General features: G+C 41.8%; 1 protein-coding gene across 1 annotated transcript in view; it reads right to left on the bottom strand.

Moving 5' to 3' along the window:
• The window catches only part of LOC102842655 (serine protease 48-like), a 48,459-nt gene extending 36,039 nt beyond the window's left edge, over positions 1-12,420 (bottom strand). The window contains 2 exon segments of the mRNA XM_006870884.1: positions 11,887-12,046; positions 12,369-12,420. Of these exon segments, the coding sequence (XP_006870946.1) occupies positions 11,887-12,046; positions 12,369-12,420 (212 nt within the window).
• Between the last annotated feature and the right edge of the window lie 6,496 nt (positions 12,421-18,916).

Genomic DNA, 18,916 nt, shown 5'->3' with positions numbered 1-18,916 from the left:
ATATACCTTTATATGTGGTTCAGAGTTCTGGGACCATCCCGTGAGCCTGCTTGTTCGGGTATTCTGTGTTGTTGTTGGCGGAGCTCCTTTACTGCACTTCCACCTGATCCGCCATCTTGTTTGTTCCTTTAGGCTGCTAATCTTAAAGTTGTTGGCTCATCCCACCATCTGATCCTCAGGAGAAAGATGAGGCTGTCGCACCAGTAATAATTCACAGTCTCAGAAATCCGAGGAGTGGTTCTACTGTGTCTTATAGTATCTCTGTGTGTCAGAATCGACTCAGTGGCAGTGGTTGTTTTGTGCTAGAGATTTGCCTTTAAGTCAAGTTTGTTTGGTTGGTTATGTGCCATGGAGTTGTCAGTTCTGATTCATAGCGAACCTGTATAGGGTTTCCGAGGCTGTCCATCTTTACGGGAGCAGAAAGCTTTATCTTTCTCCCATGGAACAGCTGGCAGTTTCAAACTGCTGACCTTAAGGTTCGCATCCCAATTCTTAACCACTATGATAGTATAGATACCAAGGCACTGTTCACATCTCTCTGTTGACTTATCACAGGAATAAGCATTTGATGTGACACTCCTTACCCTCAGAGGATGTTGTGGTTGTCTTGAGCACCTGAAAAGACAAAACAAGAACAACAGTAGTCACACGCTTTTATCTGCATTCCCAGGAAGAGCAAATGGAATCCATTGTCTCTTTTCTAATTCAATCCATCAGATCAGTCCAGTATATCGGGAAATGAATAGATCCTTTATAAAACGATTGCTCTAGCACATGTGTAACAGGCCTTATCTTTTGTCTTTTTTGCCCTTGTGCTGCATCAGATACTTGTAGCCTCTAGTAAAGATCCACCCTGGTCCTAGTTCTTTAAGTTGGACAAGACACTTGGAATTAGTCTGTATTCTTGTTGTTGTTGTTGTTAAGTGCCATAGAGTCAGTTCCGACCTATAGTGACCCTATATAGGGTTTCCAAGGAGTGGCTGGTGAGCTTGAACTATCAACCTTGTGCCTCAAACCAACCTTGCAGTCCAGAGCATTAGCAACCACTATTCCAGGGCCAACTCCTGAATGACCAGTTGCTGTCCATTTAGTCAGTTCTGACTCCTGGCAGGCCCATGTGTGTCAGCGAGAATAGTGCTCCTTTAAGGTTTTAAGGAGTGATTTTTCTGAAGTAGAACAACAGGCCTTCCTTCCAAGACACCTCTTTGTGGACTTGAACTTCAGCCTTTTGATTAGCAGCCAAGCATATTAACCCTTTGAACCACTTAGGTGTTTTGGACAATTCTAGAGAGACAACTTTTGTCTTTTCCTCTTCTCTTTGGCCAAGTGTGTAGGTTTCTCTGGCCTATGTGCTCCAGCCTACTTGTTGTTGTTAAGTACCGTGGAGTCAGTTCCGACTCATAGTGACCCTGCATAGGGTTTCTGAGGCTGTAAATCTTTATGGGAGCAGAATGCCTCATCTTTCTCCCGTGGAACCACTGGTAGTTTTGAACTGCTGACCTGGAGGTTAGTAGCCCGATTTGTAACCACTACACTACCAGAGCTCCTTCTAGCCTACTTGTCTGAGTCCAAATGCCCTTTAGCCAGATGCACGTAATTGAGATTGGTCTTTTTCCTTTGATCACGAAGAGAAAAAAGTATTTTCCTTTTTATGCTTATTTGCTTCTACTCATAAAAAAAGGAATTTTTTTCCATATGATTTTGACAGCTTTCTTTCTGTACTCTATAGCTATCATGTTCTTATTAAAAGACAAAACAAGATTTGGTATGTTCTACTTGCAAGACACCTTATTAGATGTTGCTAGTGGGCCAAGAAGATGAATAAGACAGCAGCTTCTCCTATGTACTCAGAAGGAGAAGTAAGCTGTATGCATCCAATTAACTATAAATAAAGACTAGGAGTATAATAAGTACAAATAACCAGGACCAAAGGGCAGCTGTCATTTTGACACAGTATATAGAAGAAACTTTAACAGAGCTTTCTACCAGTGACCAGTGAATAGAGCTAATTAGGTGTCGTGGGAGCAGCTAAATCTTTGGAGTTAGACAATCCTGAATTAAAATTGGTGTTTAATTAAATATTAGCTGTGTGATCTTGGACAAGTCACTTAACCTCTCTGAACCACAATCCCACCCACCCTACTCGACCCCACCCCTATATGTGAAAATAGGATAAATAATACCTTTTTGAGTTGTTAGGACCAAATGAGATAGTAGTAAAAATGTCCAGTACAGGAGCTAATACACAGGGGCTGTAAAGTAAATACGTTTCTACTATGGTTGGAGCGAATTAGGCAGCTTGGCTTCATTTGCCTTGATTCAGGGTCAGGGCTTTGATAGCGTTTGAGAATTGGGGGGTTGTCAGAGAACCTAGAATAGATCAAGTTCAAGAGACTAACCCAGTACATTTTCTAAGTTTTACCAGGCTTGTATGTAAATCAGAATGTTGATTTGGAATGAAGGTTGTTATTTTTTTCCATCATATGGAATTTTCACTTATCAAAGCCACTTAACAAAACAACAAAAATGGGAGGATAAGAGGAGAAAACCCAAATTAGTAAGCAGGCAGTTTGTAGGGTTTGAGTTCAGAACCATGGGCATTTCACTCCGTGAGATGAAATATTATCTTCTTCACAAAAATTGAGCTGAAAGAGCACTTCTTTATAGCAGAGTGGTTTTGCAAAGTAAATGCAAAGTTTGTATTCATCAGACTCAGGGATTTTCTGTCTCTCTCTTATCAGCCTAGAGTCTGGTGAACACATGCAGTTATCTGACTTCTTCCTTTTAGATTCCATGCCAACCACCCCCCTTCTTAACACTTTTTTCTTCAATCAGGGCATAATACTGTTGATTAGATTTACACTCTCTTGGGGATTTTCTCTTTCCTGGTATGTTGTCTTGAGATTATATCTAAAATACCAACTTTAATTTACTGAAATCTTTTGGGTTCATTCTACAGGTAACTCATCTCATTTCATTTCATCCATTATGAGTATATTATTTATTAAGTTTAAGTTTTTATAAGATTCTGGAGGACAAGGGGTGGTGCTGTGTAGGAAAATAATTCCCCTCTCTCCCCGTCCATCCCAACCAGTTTTCTAGTACTGGTGTATTAAGGAGTGTAAGGATCATATCTATTGTTGTTAAGTGCCATTGAATCGGTTCTGACTCATAGTGACCTTGGATCATCTGTTGTTGTTGTTGTTATTGTTAAGTGTCATTGAGTCAGTTCCGACTCATAGTGACCCTATGTAGGATTTCTTACGACCAGCTAATGGGTATAGGCTGCTGACCTTGTGGTTCACAGTCCAATGCTGATCCTACAGTGCCACACCAGGAGTCATCTATTGGGACACCTAAAAAATGAAACATGATTTGAGCTGGGAGTTGAGTCAGATAATGTATAAGGTACTTTCTAACTGTTTTGTTTTTTAATATAATTTTATTTTGTTGTTGTTGATACTATGCACAGCAAAACATATACCAGTTCAACAGCTTTGTTTGTACCACTAGTGACATTAATTATACTCTTCAAGTTGTGTAGCCATGCTCACACACCCTCTCTGAGTTGTTCCTTTTCCATTAACATAAACTCATTGCCCCTAAGATTGCTATCTAATCTTTCCAGTTGTGTTATTAATTGGATTCTATACACATATTTCTCAAGGCAGGCATAATACTTTTTTTTTTTTCACTAGTTAAACTGAACTAACCTTTGGTTTTAAAAAGACAACTTCAGTGCTGATACACGGAGGAGATTGTAATCATTGCAATGAAACGATGGTGTAAAGCCGATGTTCTCCCATGTAAACTATCACTCACTTCACAATAAAAACGTAAAAAAAACCCACCAAGTACTTACCAAATTGTAAGCCTGAAATGTAAGCCAGGTCATTAATTCCAGAATTCTGTTATCTACCATTGACAATTTTGAAAATACTATGTCAACCTGATATTAACAGAAGAATTTTGACATAATTTCTTCCTGATTCATTTACTACAATAGCTCTAATGATAGGAATCATCGTATATTTCATGAAATGAGGAAATAAAAAGTTTTATGATTTCAGTGGGGAAAAAAAAGACAACTTCAGGGGATATTTTTGGTTTAAGGTTTAAAGATTATCTCAAGGCAATCATTTCAGGAGCTCATCCAACCTTTATTGCTTCAGGAAGTCGGGAACCATGACAATTTGAAATTCTGTTCTGCATTTTCCCCATTTGATTAGGATTCTCCTGTGGAATCTTGATCAAAATGTTTAGTAGTGGTAGCTGGGCACTATCCATTTCTCTTGATATCATGGCAAAAGAAGCAGTTGTTCATGGAGGCAACTAGTCACTCATTCTGTATCTTCCTCCTATGTCTGACTCTGCTTTTCCTCTCTTGCTCCCAATGCGTAGAGACCACTTGTGCCTTGGATGACTGCTTGCAGACTTTTAAAACCCCAGGGACTACACATCAAACTAGGAGGTAGAACAGAACTGAGCATGTTATTAGGACAATTAACTAGAACGTCCCATGAAATTATGACCTGAAACCTCCAAACTAAGAAACTGAATCCCATGAGGTTTTCAGTTGTAACTGAGCAGGCTCAGCAGCTACTCTTTGTAAAATTATTGTTATAAATATATCACATGACTTTTGTCAGTGCAATTTTGACAGCAATTGCAGTAATTGATTTTGCAACCCTATCCTTATTCAATGCAATGTTTCCATCACTTTTACCTCCCTTTCTCCCCCTCCTCTTGATAATCACTAAGAAACTTTGTTTTCTATACATTTTTGCCTTTTCTTGTCATTTTTATATAAATGAGCTCTATTAATATTTGTCCATTTATGATTGATTTATTGCACTTAGCATAATGTTGCCAAGTGTTTGATCGTTTTTCCAAAACCAGTTTTTCTTCTCATTGGGTTTCTTGGCTCTAGTATCTAGATTCATCATCTTCTCTGTCATTCTTTTATCTTTTCTACTTATTTAGATGGCACATACTTTATTTAAGCTGTCTTCTCTTTTGCTGAAGTATCTTCCAGAGTGTCAGTGGTGCCTTGCTTGCAGTTCTATATTTTCATCATCTAAAGAAATCTACACATGAGTTTATTTAATGAATAGTTAATTCTTTTCGGACCTTTGAGTTTGAATTTGCACCATTCTTTGAATTGTGCTTATACTATTATTTTTACATTTAAGGGATTTTTTATTTTTTCTTTCCCAGATTTTTTGCTACTTTCATTATATGTATAGAAAGCTTTTTAGTGGCCCAGATTTATTTTACATAGTTATTTACTTATGCTGTCATAAGTGAACATTTCCATTTTCAAACAATGACTTTATTGGCATTTATTGAAATTTAGGGAAGGAATGTTCATTTTGGTGCTGTTCATTATTTTTACTGTTACTCGTCAAGCCATACAAAGCATCTTGTAATTATTTTCATGAGCGGTTTATGTAAGCCACAAATTAACTCAGCCCTGTCCATTATCAGATCTTAACTACTCTTTTCAGAACACAGGAAAAGACCATAAGGCAGCCATACAGTCCTCATAGAACACATGTTCTTAGAGTGCTCTTGCTTGTTGTCTCGGGATGTTGCGGGTTAGCAATCTCTCTAATAAGCACATTCCCTAACTGTAAACACATCTATGAGTGGATGTGGTTAATGGGAGACTCCGAAGACTCCTTCTACACATTGTAAATGGTCCCTCGTTATAACTTAGTTTAGCCCTTGACTACTGAACACTTTCAGCCTTTGCCTCCATGCCCTTCAATCCAGAGCCTCCCCTTTACTCCACTTGTGGAATGCAGACTCTCATGTGACCCCCCGTAGTGAGCTTTACCTCACAGACTTGCATAATCCCCTCCCCTTGGGTGTAGGCTGGATTTGTTGACTCACATATAAAGAACAGAGTCACCATCTATGCAGTGACAGGGATGACCAGGCACAGAGGCTCTGGAATCCTAAAAGCCATGAACTACGATCATAAAGCAGACAAAACAAACAGGCTTAGCAGAGACAAAGTAAATAAATAACAATAAGTAAAATAAATTTGGGCCATTAAAAAACATTCCAAGCTTATGAAAACAGTAGAAAGAAACTTGGGAGGAACAATTAATCCTCCAAATGTTCAAAAACAACAACAATAACAACAACAAAAAACCACACCACAGAGTATAAGTAGTACTGAGGAGATGTGTCAGTTTTGAGATAAGGTTGTACTATAAAACCTGTGAAAGGTAGAGACATGTCAGCAAACTCAAATGTGGTCCACTAATAAAGAGTGATAGAAAAATAGTTCCGACTGGCTACCTATCAAAGGTGGGAAGCTTTTGAGACCCAAAAAGGAAAACAAGGCAGTTCCATTGGGTTCCACCTCTCACAGACTTCACTTTTTAAAGACTGGCTTCCCTCTTGGGTGCTCTCTCTTGCTGAGTGTGGAATCACTTGCTCTGGGGGAGACTAGCTACTCTGTCATGAGGCCCATGTGAGTAAGCTTAGAGCTGGAGTGTCTGAGGCCTACCAATGGACACACCAGTTAGCTTGGGAATGGGTCCTTCCACAGTTGAGCCCTGAAATGACTGCAGCTGTAGCTAAACACTAATGGTGGTGGTGGTTATGTGCCGTGGAGTCGGTTCCAACTCATAGCGACCCTGTATAGGGTTTCCAAAGCTGTAAATCTTTACGGGAACAGAAAGCCTCATCTTTCTCCCGTGGAACAGCGAGCGGGTAGTTTCATACTGCTGACCTTGCGGTTCTCAAACCAATTCGTAATCACTACGCTACCAGAGCTCCTTAAATACTAATAGTAACCCCTCGTAAAAGACTCTGAGTTAGGAATCCCTGCTAAGTCACTCCCAGATGTCTTGGGTTAAAGAAACTGAGAGAAAATAAATGTTTGTTGTTTTCAGCTGCTAAATTTTGGTATAATGCTTGAACATTTCAATAGCTAACACAGCACGCTCAATTGCTGTGGACTGGCTTGCTTCTTTTGAGATGTTGGCTTCTTACTTTTTCTGTAGAACCAGTCTAGTCCCACTTGAGTTTCAACCAAGGGTAAACTAGTGAACTTCTCTGAAAACCCAGCTTCTTCAAATATGGGGATTGGTTGAGCCAAATTATTTCAAAAAGATTTCTTCGATCACTGAAATTCTGTCCCTTCTATATATTCTCAGCCTCTGCTTTCAGTTCCCTCAAAAACAACATCATCAAAGAATATGAGAACTAGTGGCTAGAACCAACCAAAATTTTATTCACACTTGAGGGTGGAGGATCTTGGATTCCAGGTTGACCCTGGGTGGTGAAAGGGTAATACTTATTATGGGGGCCAGGCCTAGAGGTAGCAGAACAACAGCTATCTAACTGAATTTTCAAAATCTCTCTTTAGTAGAAAGTATTTCTCCTTTCTTTCTTATTCTCAATTGTCCCTTGACTCTGGCCACACTGACCTCAGTGATACTTAGGGTGGCCCCCGGAATATCAGAGATAGAAGCATAAAAGGAAGGGGTCCAGAGAGGTCTAGACTGGATGCAGAGAACTCAGTGAGCGAGATGGTTGACTTCTCAATCCAAGATTTGTAGAAACTGATGTTTTTGTATACTTCAGGCTCATTGGTTCGCATGCAATTGGAACCCCAGCTCAGTACTCCTGCCAGGACCCAGAAATCCTTGACTTCGCACATCAGAGGGTCTCCTCTGTTGCCCTGAGGAGAAGAAAGAGTTGGGGAAAGGAAAGGAAGTGAGAGCCACTAGGTGTTTGACCCAGGCCTGTGGAGTTAGAGACTGTCCAGACAGCTCTGAGCACACCCAGAGATTCCAAGGATATGAGACAAGGAGAAAGCACTCTGGGGAAGAGAATGGGTGGTTTCTTACAATACACTGATCTGTTTGGCCCACTGGGAGCTTGGAGCAGATCATGTCTTCACTGATGGTGGGCTTCACTGCATGCGACAAGCTTTCTTTCTGATAGTAGTCGTTGCATGTCTGGAGATCAATGAGAGACACTTTCACCTCCTTCATCTTATAAGAGTTGACATCTGTAATATCAGAACGGGTACAAATTATCTTAAAGAGTTAGGAAATTACTTTCACCTATGGTTATATTCATATTTTCAAGGATAGCCCTGGTTTCAAATACTCTGCCTTTACAGTAGACAACATCCTGAATTTTGATCAGGGAAATAGCCTACAAACTGAGCTCCCTGGCTCTGAACAAGGCTGAGGGGGGAGGGGGTCACTCTCACTTAGCTGGGACAATGTACAGCTAAAAAACACTTTTTGTTCAGGAAATCCAAAGCAGTAGATTGTTGTTGTCAGATGCCATCAAGTCAGAACCGACTCATAGCGACCCATGCACAGCAGAACAAAACAATGTCCGATCCTGGGCCATCCTCACTACCGCTGCCACACTGTGTCCATCAATGCTGCCACCTAGGCAATCCATCTCGTTGGGGGTCTTCCTCATTTTCTCTGACCCTAAATAGTTTGACTTTGGAATAATTATATTTGTATATAGAAATAAAAGGCAGGCCTAATGTCGCTATGGAGTCCTGGTGTGGCAGTGTGGGTTAATGCACCAGACTACAAAGCCTTTTAAACTGCAAGGTCAGCTGTTCAAGCTCACCAGCTGCGCCTTGGAAACCCTATACAGGGTTGCTTTGGGTCAGAACTGACTCGACGGTACTTCACAACTCAACAATGTCGCTATGAGTCGGAACTGACTCCAAGGCACATAACAACAACAGTATTCTTCAAGGAAGTGAGGCTATCGACACTGAAATAAAGCAATACTCTCAGTCTGACTTGGAGACGTGATCTGCAGCCTCACTCTGCTGAACTTGTCTCTTTGACTGCTTCCTCTACTCATCTACCTACACGCGTTCCACCCAGGTGCGGTGAGGGAGCTAGCTACATTACTCCTCAGACAAAACAGAACTTGCAATCTATGCTTAGCACATAGGAGTCCTTGGGCTGCATAAAAGGAGTTCTGGTGGTACAATGGTTAAAGTGCTCAGCTACTAACCAAAAGGTTGGTAGCTAAAACCCACCAGCTGTTCTGTGGGAAAAAGATGTGGCAGTCTGCTTCTGTAAAGATTACAGCCTTAGAAACCCTATGGGGCAGTTCTGCCCTTTATGGTTCCTGTGAGTTGGAATCAACAGAGTGGCAGTTGGTTTGCATTTTGAGTGGGTTGCATAAACACATGATTTCTGAATTCCTAGCCAAGAGCTTGGCAGTTTGAACCCACTCAGGTACCTCAGAAGGCAGGTCTGGTGATTTACATGTGAAAGGTTACAGTCTTGAAAGCCCAATGGAGCACTTGTACTCAGGACAAATGGGGTTTGCCATGAGTTAGAATCAACTTGTTGCCACCTAACTCTTAACAACTACTACTGCCAAACCAAGGAGCTCTGGTAGCATAGTGGTTCGGAATCGGGCTGCGAACCTCAGAGTCAGCAATTCGAAACTACCAGTTGTTCGTGGGAGAAAGATGACGCTTTCTGCTCCCGTAAAGATTTACATCCTCAGAAACGCTGTACAGGGTTGCTATGAGTCAGAACTGACTCCACGGCACATAGCAACAACAACAACAGCTGCTAAACAAGAGCAAAAGTGGGAATTAATAAGCAAAGAGATTACATCAGAAGAGATATGAAGGATGCAAAGAAAAAAGATACAAGGTCAAGGACATTGAAGTCCCTGTGACCTGTAGAGTAACTGCCTGGAGAGTGCCTTGTATAGCTGGTGCTAGATATGGGATAGAGAGCAGGGGGACGATGTCAGTTGAGGCAATTGTGGTGGTGGTGGTGGTCCGCTACTGAGTCGGTTCCAACTCATAGCGACCACATATAGGGTTTGTGAGGCTATAAATCTTTTTGGGAGCAGAAAGCATCATCTTCCTCCTAAGGAGCAACTGGTAGATTTGAATTGCTGGCCTTGCAGTTAGCAGCCCAGCTCCTAATCCAGTACGCTACCAGAGTGCCTTTAATTGAGGTAATATTGTTGTAAAGTGCCAGTGAGTCGATTCCAATTCATAGCGACCCTGTGCAAGGTTTCCAAGGAGAAGTTGGTGGGTTTGAACTGCCACTGTTATGGTTCACAGTCCAGTGCTTATCCGAAATTTACTTATCCTCACATTTGTGTGTGTCAGAATAGCTCCATCCAGTCACCCAGCAGGAGGTTATGTTCTTCAGCTGCTCTGCAGATGAGGGGAGGCAGATGGGCAGGATGACAGGGCTAACAGAAACAGGGTAGGCCAGCTCTACCACAGCGATAGCATTAGATGTATTTCCCTGAATGTCAGAATGGGGGATAATCCTGGACACAGGTATAATCATTTTGGGGTCTAAGAGACCAAAGACGTGAAGCGATCCCACCAATACTTGGTATTTTCTGATGTCTTGGGACCTGAGAGGAAGGAAGCAAAAAAGGTTTTTGTGAGACTGCCATGGAATGTCACAACAGAGGTCATTGTTCTGGAGATTAGTGATGCCCTCTGCCTCTTCATAACCATTCATTAATTCCCTCAGCTATTATTGGACCTGTCCTGAAATACAAGTGAGAAAATGATAGTCAGGAACTGGCATTCTTTTTTTTTTTCTTAAGTGTTTTATTGTGAATTATGTGATAGTTTACATGGGAGAACATTAATTTTACATTCATTCTGTCGTAGGAACATTCTTATGGTTATATATATGTAATGGAAGAGAGATCTGTAACAAACAAACAAACAAGTACAACGTTTAAAATGGTGAGAAGTGTTAGGAAGCAAAAAACCAGGATTTTAAAGACCGAATAAAGGAAGAGGAAAGAGTCTTTGGATTGGGGGTTGAGGATGGTCTCACAAAAAAGTGGGAGTCAGCCATACAAAAAATTATAACAGAAAGCATTAAAAATCATGCCAGACACAGGAAATAGTATATGCAAAGGTCCTGAGGGTGAGAAAGAGCTTGGCAGTTTGTAAAAACAGAAAGAAGAGCTGGAGCTAAATTGACTGAGGTTGGAAAAGTAAACAGTTGCCTCCTAATTCATGGCTTGAAAGCTGCAATGAAGCATTTGGGTTTTATTCTAGGTATATGGACAGCCGGTGAAGGATTTGAAGTAGGGTGTAACATGATTTCATCTTTTTAAAAACAAAAACAAAAAAACATCACTGATGTGTGGCAGATGGACAGGAGCAAAATCTGATGTGCTGTTGCAGTGGTCCAGAGCAACCAGGCTAGAATCCGTATATATTTTAGATGTAGAACTGAGAGGACTGGTGTGTGGATTGGATGTGAAGGGAGGCATCTTATTTCTGGCGTTAGCAACTGGCTGTAGTGTTGAATGGGTTGGGGGAAGGAAGAGGAGAGAGAAATGTAGTTTGGGGTATCCTAGAGAATGGTGGTGGCAAAGAAGTAGTTCTGTTTTGACTATATTATCTTGGTGATGTCAGTGAGATGTGAAAATATGTCAGGATTAGTGTTTGGGGCTAGAGACATAAATGTAGCTGTTATCAACAAATAGATGATGTAGTAAACCATGGGATGGATGAGATCACCTGGGGATGGTCAAAAGGGCTCAGGATCTAACAACCAGAGGATGTGTCATGAGTCATGATAGGGACATGCTGGAGAAGGAGGGGCCCTCCCTGGGGAACATTTCCTAGGGTAGAGGCTTAGGGGAGGGGAAAGCATTTTCCCTCCTGTCACTCCAGTTGTGATGATTGTCAGTGTGATGAAGCTTTAAGTTTGAGAGTAGTTGAATGGAACTAAGAGCTAGGGCTGGAAAGACTTGCATCTACTTCTAAGTTAGGGCACACTCTATTAGGTGGTACAATTAAGCCCCTCAACCTAGGCGCTCCAGTCACCCAGGCCCCCTGGTGGGTCTCTCCCCAGCGAAACCAGCACTCACTTGAAGCAGCTCGCCACCGTCAGCACCCACTGCTGTGAAATGAGGGTGCCTGCACACACATGAGCCAAGTCCTGGCGGATGCTGACCTGCCAGGGCCACTGCCCCACGTTGGCGTCCCAGCCTGAGACGATGCTTGTTAAGACTGCTGGTCGACCACAGACTGTGGACAAAGAGAAGAAGGCCTGGTAGGACCCACCTGAGCCCTGGCACCCTGGCCCCACCCTTCCCTGCTTATTCCAACTGTTGTTCTCTCGCCTCCTGGACATAGTCCACCCAGTTAAGGGCACTGTACTTGTCTTTAAGAGATCCTCTGGTTCCTCCTCATCTGCACCTAGGGAGAGAGAAAGGGGATTGTGGGAACTATCCATCATAGATTCTTGTTCCTTGTGGGGTAAGTGGCAGGGAAGGAGAGGGGCTACCCCATTCCCTGTGCAGCCTTTCTTGAATTGGAATCCCTTGGGCCCAACTGGGATTTTCCTAACCTGAGATTCTCAATAGAAGGATCAGTAGGAAGGTGTACCCAACAAGGTCCATGTCTCTGTCCTCAGGATCAGTGTGTCCTCCTTGAACTCAGGTTGCCAGGGAGGAGCTGACTGAGGACCAGCAGGAAGTGGAGGGCAGGACTAGATGGATTCCTCTACTTCACCCGTCTCCCCTTCAGTCTTCACCCACCCTTTCTCTCAGCCCCTGCCAGACACTGAGGGACAGGACTTTAGAAATGTAGCTGTAGGCCTCAGGGGGAGGGGCTGAAGCCTGAGGCGCCCCCTGCTGTCCTGGGAGAGCAGGGTGTCTGAGCAACTACCTCTGGGGCGGGGGATGGGAGGCGGCCAAAGGAGCAGATTGCAGTTCTTGAAAGAAACGGGGCCTTGCTCAGTGCATAGTGACCCTGGTATGTAATCAGTCTGTCCTCTCAGGCGGTCTCTCTTCCCATCAGCCTGTCACATCTCAGGGACCCTGTTCTAGGTCTTCTTACCTAATTCCATCTTGAATAAATTTGAGCCAACTGGTACAAATTCCTGAGCTTGGATCACAAAGGACTGTGAAGTCTGACTGCCCAGGTCTTGGCCTCTAGAAAGTTTATGTAGGACAGACAAGAAGAAATAAGCCAGTCCAGCTAACTGCTTCTCCCTTTGCTGTTTTACCTCAATTGCTACCTGTTGTAATCCATTCTTTGTGTTTTTGTCATTGTTGGGTATTGTTAAGTCAATCCATCTTGATTTCAACTCATGGTGTTGTTGTCCAGGTTTACTGGGTCTTTGTGTATGTTAGGCGTTGGACTGCTAACCACAAAAGTCAGCAGTTCAAACCCACCAGCCACTCTGAAGGAGATAGATGAGGCTGTCTGCTCCCTTAAAGATTTACAGTCTTGGAAGCCCTATGTAGGGTCACTGTACGTCAGCTCGATGGATGTGGGTTTGGTTTGGTTGTTGTGAATACGGCTAATCCTGGATCAGATGGTCTAGAGAAGCATCGATCATGGAGGCTGCCTTTAAGGAGTGGCATAGTGATAGACAGGGAGAATCTGGAATCTCTCAGGAGGTTTTAGTGGTAATTTATATCCTGTTCAGCCTCATTCCCAGCTTTCCATGGATCGCTCTGGAGAATTTTTGAACTCAGACAAGACATACACCCTAAGTGCTGAATAAGTATTTTTGTTTTTGTTAAGTGCATCGAGTCGGTTCCAACTAATAGCTCTTAGGGTTTCCTAAGAGTTTCTTTTAATAACATACTATTTATCCTGCAGTGCTATTTTAATAACATGATAATTGTGAAACACTGAGAACCTTTCATGTTTCAGACTCCGTGCTTGGCACAGGGAATGTTGTGGATAAAGTAAAATTGAGCATGATTGTTAAATGCTATTGAATCAGTTCCGACTCGTAGCGACCCTGTATAGGGTTTCTGAGGAGCAACTGTTGGATTTGAACTGCCAACCTTGTGTTTCGCAGTCCAGTGCTGATCCTTACAGCACCACACCAATCAATAGTTTGCATGGTTAGGCCTTAGAAAAAGGAGAGCTTATACTTCCTAAAATCAAGAATGAAGTTATTGTCCTTATTGCAATTGAGAGTTAATTTAACTTGAAGTTTTCTAGAGGTGAAGGGAGGGAAAATAAACCCTAAACTGGGCTATGAAGCTCACATTGTCTCCTGTCTTTAGTCAGGAGATAGGTTTTTCCCCTTGGCAATATAACTCAGTGAATTTGTCACAATATTGTAAAAAACACATCGGTTAACATAATGAGTAGTTTTATAGGGGACAGAGGAACATTTCTCGTCTCTTGTCAAGTCTCAGTAAGTGCTGATGCCATCATTTTGAATCATGATTAAGGCATTTCTGTGAAGAGCTAAAGTAATTTAACTGAAGTGTTTGTAGTTTTTGTTATGCAACCTGAAACAAAAGGGGGAATTAGAGAAAATGCCTTTTTCCTCCTTCAAATATCAATATTAACAGCTGTGCTTTGGTGAGGGCCATATTCATTATAGACCCTATAGTCATGGAACTGTCTGGATATTTTGTTATATAAACTAAGGGACCTAGCTTGCATTTCTGTTTCTATGAGAGCCCATCTCAAATTTGCTTGGTTATGAGCTTCACAAAAGCCTATAGGAAGAACAATTGTTGTTGTTAAGTGCTGTGGACTTGTCGGTATTGACTCATAGCAACCCTGTAAATATTTATGGGAGCAGAAAGCCTCATCTTTCTCGCATGGAGTACCTGGAAGACTGGAACTACTGACCTTGTGGTTAGCAGTCCTGCTCATAATCCACTACACTATCAGGGCTCCTTATAGGAAGAACCAATGACAGTGCTAAATAAAAGTATCATATACCTCTTCAAGATGTCAGCTCTCACCCCCTCCTTGTTTAGAAGGAAATGGATAAGACAAGACCTTGGAGTGGGAAACAAAGATAATTCTGTTCATTACATGGAGAAGTTAAGAGTTTTTAGGATACCAATGTGTACAGTTTACAATATATTAGTAGTGTTGTTAGATGTTGTCAAGTCAATTCCAAATCATGTATATAGAATAGAACTGTGTTCAAGTCAATTCCAAATCATGTATATAGAATAAATAGAACTGTGTTCAAGTCAATTCCAAATCATGTATATAGAATATATAACCCATGTATATAGAATAGAACTGTGTTCCATGGGGATTTTTGTCCTTTCAATTGTATTTGGTGGTTGTTGTTGAGACTATCTACAGCAAAACCTGCACCATTTCAACGGTTTCTACATATCAATTCAGTGGCATTGATTACATTCTTCAAGTGTGTAACAATTCTCACTCTCCTTGGCTGAGTTGTTCCTCCTCTGTTATAGCATAGGCTCACTGTCCCCTAAGGTTCTTATCTTATCTTTCAGGTTGCTGTTGTTAATTTGATCCAGTGCAAATAGTTCTTAAAAGAGTATAATAGAAAAAGGTAGACATTTTTTTACAAGTTAAGCTGAACTACTGTTTGGTTTTAAGACTTTGGGGGGTATTTTGGTTTAAGGCTTAAAGATGATCTCACAGCAGTAGTTTCAGGGGTTCAGCCACCGTCTAGGAAATCTAGTGTTTATGAGAATTTTAAATTCTGTTCTGCATTTCCCCCCTTTTGATCAGGATACTTCTATGGAAACCATCATCAAAATGTTCATTAATGGTTGTTATTAAGTGCCATCAAGTCAGTTCTGACTCATAGTGACCCTGAATACGGTTTCCGAGGAGCAGCTGGTGTGCTCGAACCACTGACTTGCAGTCCAGTGCATTGACCCACAGTGCTGCTATCCAGTTCTTCTGGTCTTGTGGTAAAAGAGGCAGTTGTTCATGGAGACAACCAGCAGATACAAAGGCCCTGAGGCAGAGATTGTATATGGAGCATCTGAGAAACATCACAACTGAAGCTGGGTGAAGACATGAGGTCAGACAGGGAATGGGGTTCAGATCACGTAGGTCTTTGTGGGTCATTGTGACGACGTACTTTTATTCCTAGTGCAGTGGAAAGCTTTGGATCTGACTTTGTTTAAATGTCTACTGGGTTGAGAATGGTGGAGAGGGTAGAAGCAGGGAGTCCAGTTAGAAAACTATTGTAATCATCTGGACAAGAGGTGAGGGTGGCCTTGGAACAGAGTTGTGGAGGCTGAAGTGGTGAGAAGTGGCAGGTTCCGGTTCCATTTTGAAAGTGGAATCAGTGGGATCTGCTGATGGATTGGAAGTGTGCTGTAAGAGAAAGAGAAGAGTCAAGGATGACTCAAGATTGCCTGAGATGGGGAATACTGCAGGAGGAACAGGCTTTTCAGAGGAGATTAGGAGTGCACTTGTAGGTATGGTAACTTTGAGATTCCTATTAGATGTCCAGTTGAGATGTTACGTAGGAAGTTGAATATATGAATCTGAAACCAGGAGACTGGTCCAAACTGAAGAATGAGAGTAAGATATAATCGACATGTTAGAGACAAGATAAGATCACTTAGAGATCAGCTTGAGGTCCTGGTGTAGCACTGTAGGATAAGCACTGGACTGCTCACCTCAAGGTCAGCATCTTAGACTCATCAGCAACTCCTCAGAAACCCTATATAGGGTTGCTATGAGTTGGAACTCACTCGACAGCATTTAACAACTAGAAATGAGCAGAGATAGAGCCCACTGTGAGGTCTTATGCTTCTCAAAGTTTAAATGAGACAAACAGGGACCAGTAAGAGATAAACAGGGATCAGTTGGCTAGCAGTGAAGTGGGTGGAGAACTGAGAAGGACATTCTAGAAGCCAAGTAGGAAAAGTGTTGCAAAAGGGCAAAGAGGGATCTGCTGCCAAGTGCAGCTGACGACTTACTATCCGTATCATGGAATGGGTTCAAGAGAGAGTAAGAGGGGAGGTATTGTGGATAACAAGTTTTGATAATTTTTTAAAAGTAGCTTTTCTTTAAAGAGAAACAGCTGGCAGAAGATGGGTGGCAGAGGTTTTTGTTGTTTTAAGATAGGAGAAATTACATCATGTTTGTGTGCTAATGGAATTATACAGTGAAGAAAGAAATTGATGATACAGGAGAGAAAGTGGGAATATTGCAGAAGTAGTGTCCTTCAACAGACAGGAGAGCACGGGATCTATCCCCACCAATTAGTGGCTAAGAATGCTTAGATTGGAGTCTTTATGATACAACAGGGGAAAATGCAAGTGTGTGGCACAGATGCTACTAAGTACGAGATGTGGTGGAAGTTCTCTGCTGGTTGGTTGTTTCTCTCCTAGATAAAATAGTAAACAACTCATCCACTGAGAGTGAGGATGATTGTGGAGGTGTTGGACAGTTTAAGGAAGAGTGAATTAGTCACCTTGGAGCAAGAGAAATGAATGTAATCAGAAAATACAGTGTGACAGCTGGACAACAGGAAAGGTCCCACGGAATTTAAAGTAAAATCAACACATATGTGTGTTCATCAGTGCTCATGAGTGGAGATACAGCCAAGCCAGATGGTTGGCTTTAAAGAGGGTGTGGTTTTCTTAGGGAGTCATTATAATGACTAACCAGGAACTTAAGCCTGAAAAGTGAGAAGAAAGAAATAAAGAGATGAAGAGAGTAAAAGATGTTCCTGATTGGACAAATGGATGCACTTTAACTACTAGCCAAAAAGTTGGCTGTTCAGACCCATCCAGAGGTTCCGCAGAAGACAGGCCTGCTGATTTACTTTAGAAAGATCACCACCTTGAAAACCCGATGGAGCAGTTTTACTGCGCATGCATGGAGTCTTCGACCCAGCGGCAACTAACAGCAACAAGAACAGAGAGTTAAAAAGAGATAAGATCATTGAGTTGCAAGGCCTAATGGGGTTAAAATAGTATTGGAATTGTCATACTTGCTATCATCAGTGAGCAAGAAAGATAATACATGGATGGGATGGTGGGGTGCTTAAAACTCAGGTGGTAGAAGTCTTACAGAAGACCATAGGAATAGCATCCTGAGATTGGATAGAAAGGTTCTTCAGTCCTGAAGGCAGATTATGCAAGAAAGGCAGTTATTGTGGAGGAGGGAGAGGAGTAGATGTATGAGGAGCAATCAGAGAGGTCTGTGACCTCCTCTCTTTCTCTTTCTCAAGTTCTTCAGATAGGGATATGCAGGGCTACTTAAATAGTCATTTGTTGGCATTCTTTGCTGACTATTACTCAACTGGCCGTCAGTACAACCAGACCTTCAGCCTCACTTTTCCATTTGGTTCACAAAATCTACATGTGATAGACTCAGGCAGGCAAATGGAAAGACATCTAGATTAATAGTTATTAAAATATTAATAGGCCTGTTTCTCTTCTGCTGCTGCTTACTGAGTAAAATATATGGTTGGCGGATAGGTTGTTTGTTTTTTCATAACTGATAAAAAAATTTAAACAGTAGAGAAGTGTATGAAGTAAAGTTAGGTTTCCTTTCTCGTCTGCCCTATTTGTAGCACCTCCTGGATTGTTTTGTGTGCGTCTTTTCTTTCTCCCTCACTCTGTCTTTCCCCCATCTCTGTACGTAAATATGTATATATATGTATTGTGTATAGGGTCTTTATATAGATATCTGTGCACATATATATTTCTACCACTGATTAAAATGGAAAGAGTCTCAAGGGAGCTTCAAAAGTTCATGAAAAGTTTCCATTATCTTTTAATCCCATTTCCCACAAGCTTTTCGAACCCCCCTCATAGATACGGGATGATTACATAACATTCCACAATACAGAAGTAGCATAACTTTAAAATTAGAATGGACATTTGAACTTCCTTTGTTTCTTATTATAGGTAATGCTGCAATAAATATTTACACTCTTTGCATTTCACACACTGGTGCAATTGCTCTGACATGAATTGCTTTGGCATGGGATTACTAAAGAAAAGACCATGTGTGTTTTAAAAGCACCTGACCCAGGCGGGGACTACAAAGGCAAGAAGTGACTGGCTTACAAGCTTTCAAGAGGGAACCTAGAGCTGGGGGCATGGAGGAAGGCAGACTCTCCAGTGAGAACTATCCAGTCTGTCTAGGCAGAGCTGATGAAATGAAATACAGATGGGT

Source organism: Chrysochloris asiatica, unplaced genomic scaffold (genome assembly GCF_000296735.1).
Source record: "Chrysochloris asiatica unplaced genomic scaffold, ChrAsi1.0 scaffold00155, whole genome shotgun sequence".
In the NCBI taxonomy this organism is placed as follows: Eukaryota; Metazoa; Chordata; class Mammalia; order Afrosoricida; family Chrysochloridae; genus Chrysochloris; species Chrysochloris asiatica.
This window is presented reverse-complemented; position numbering and strand designations above follow the sequence as displayed.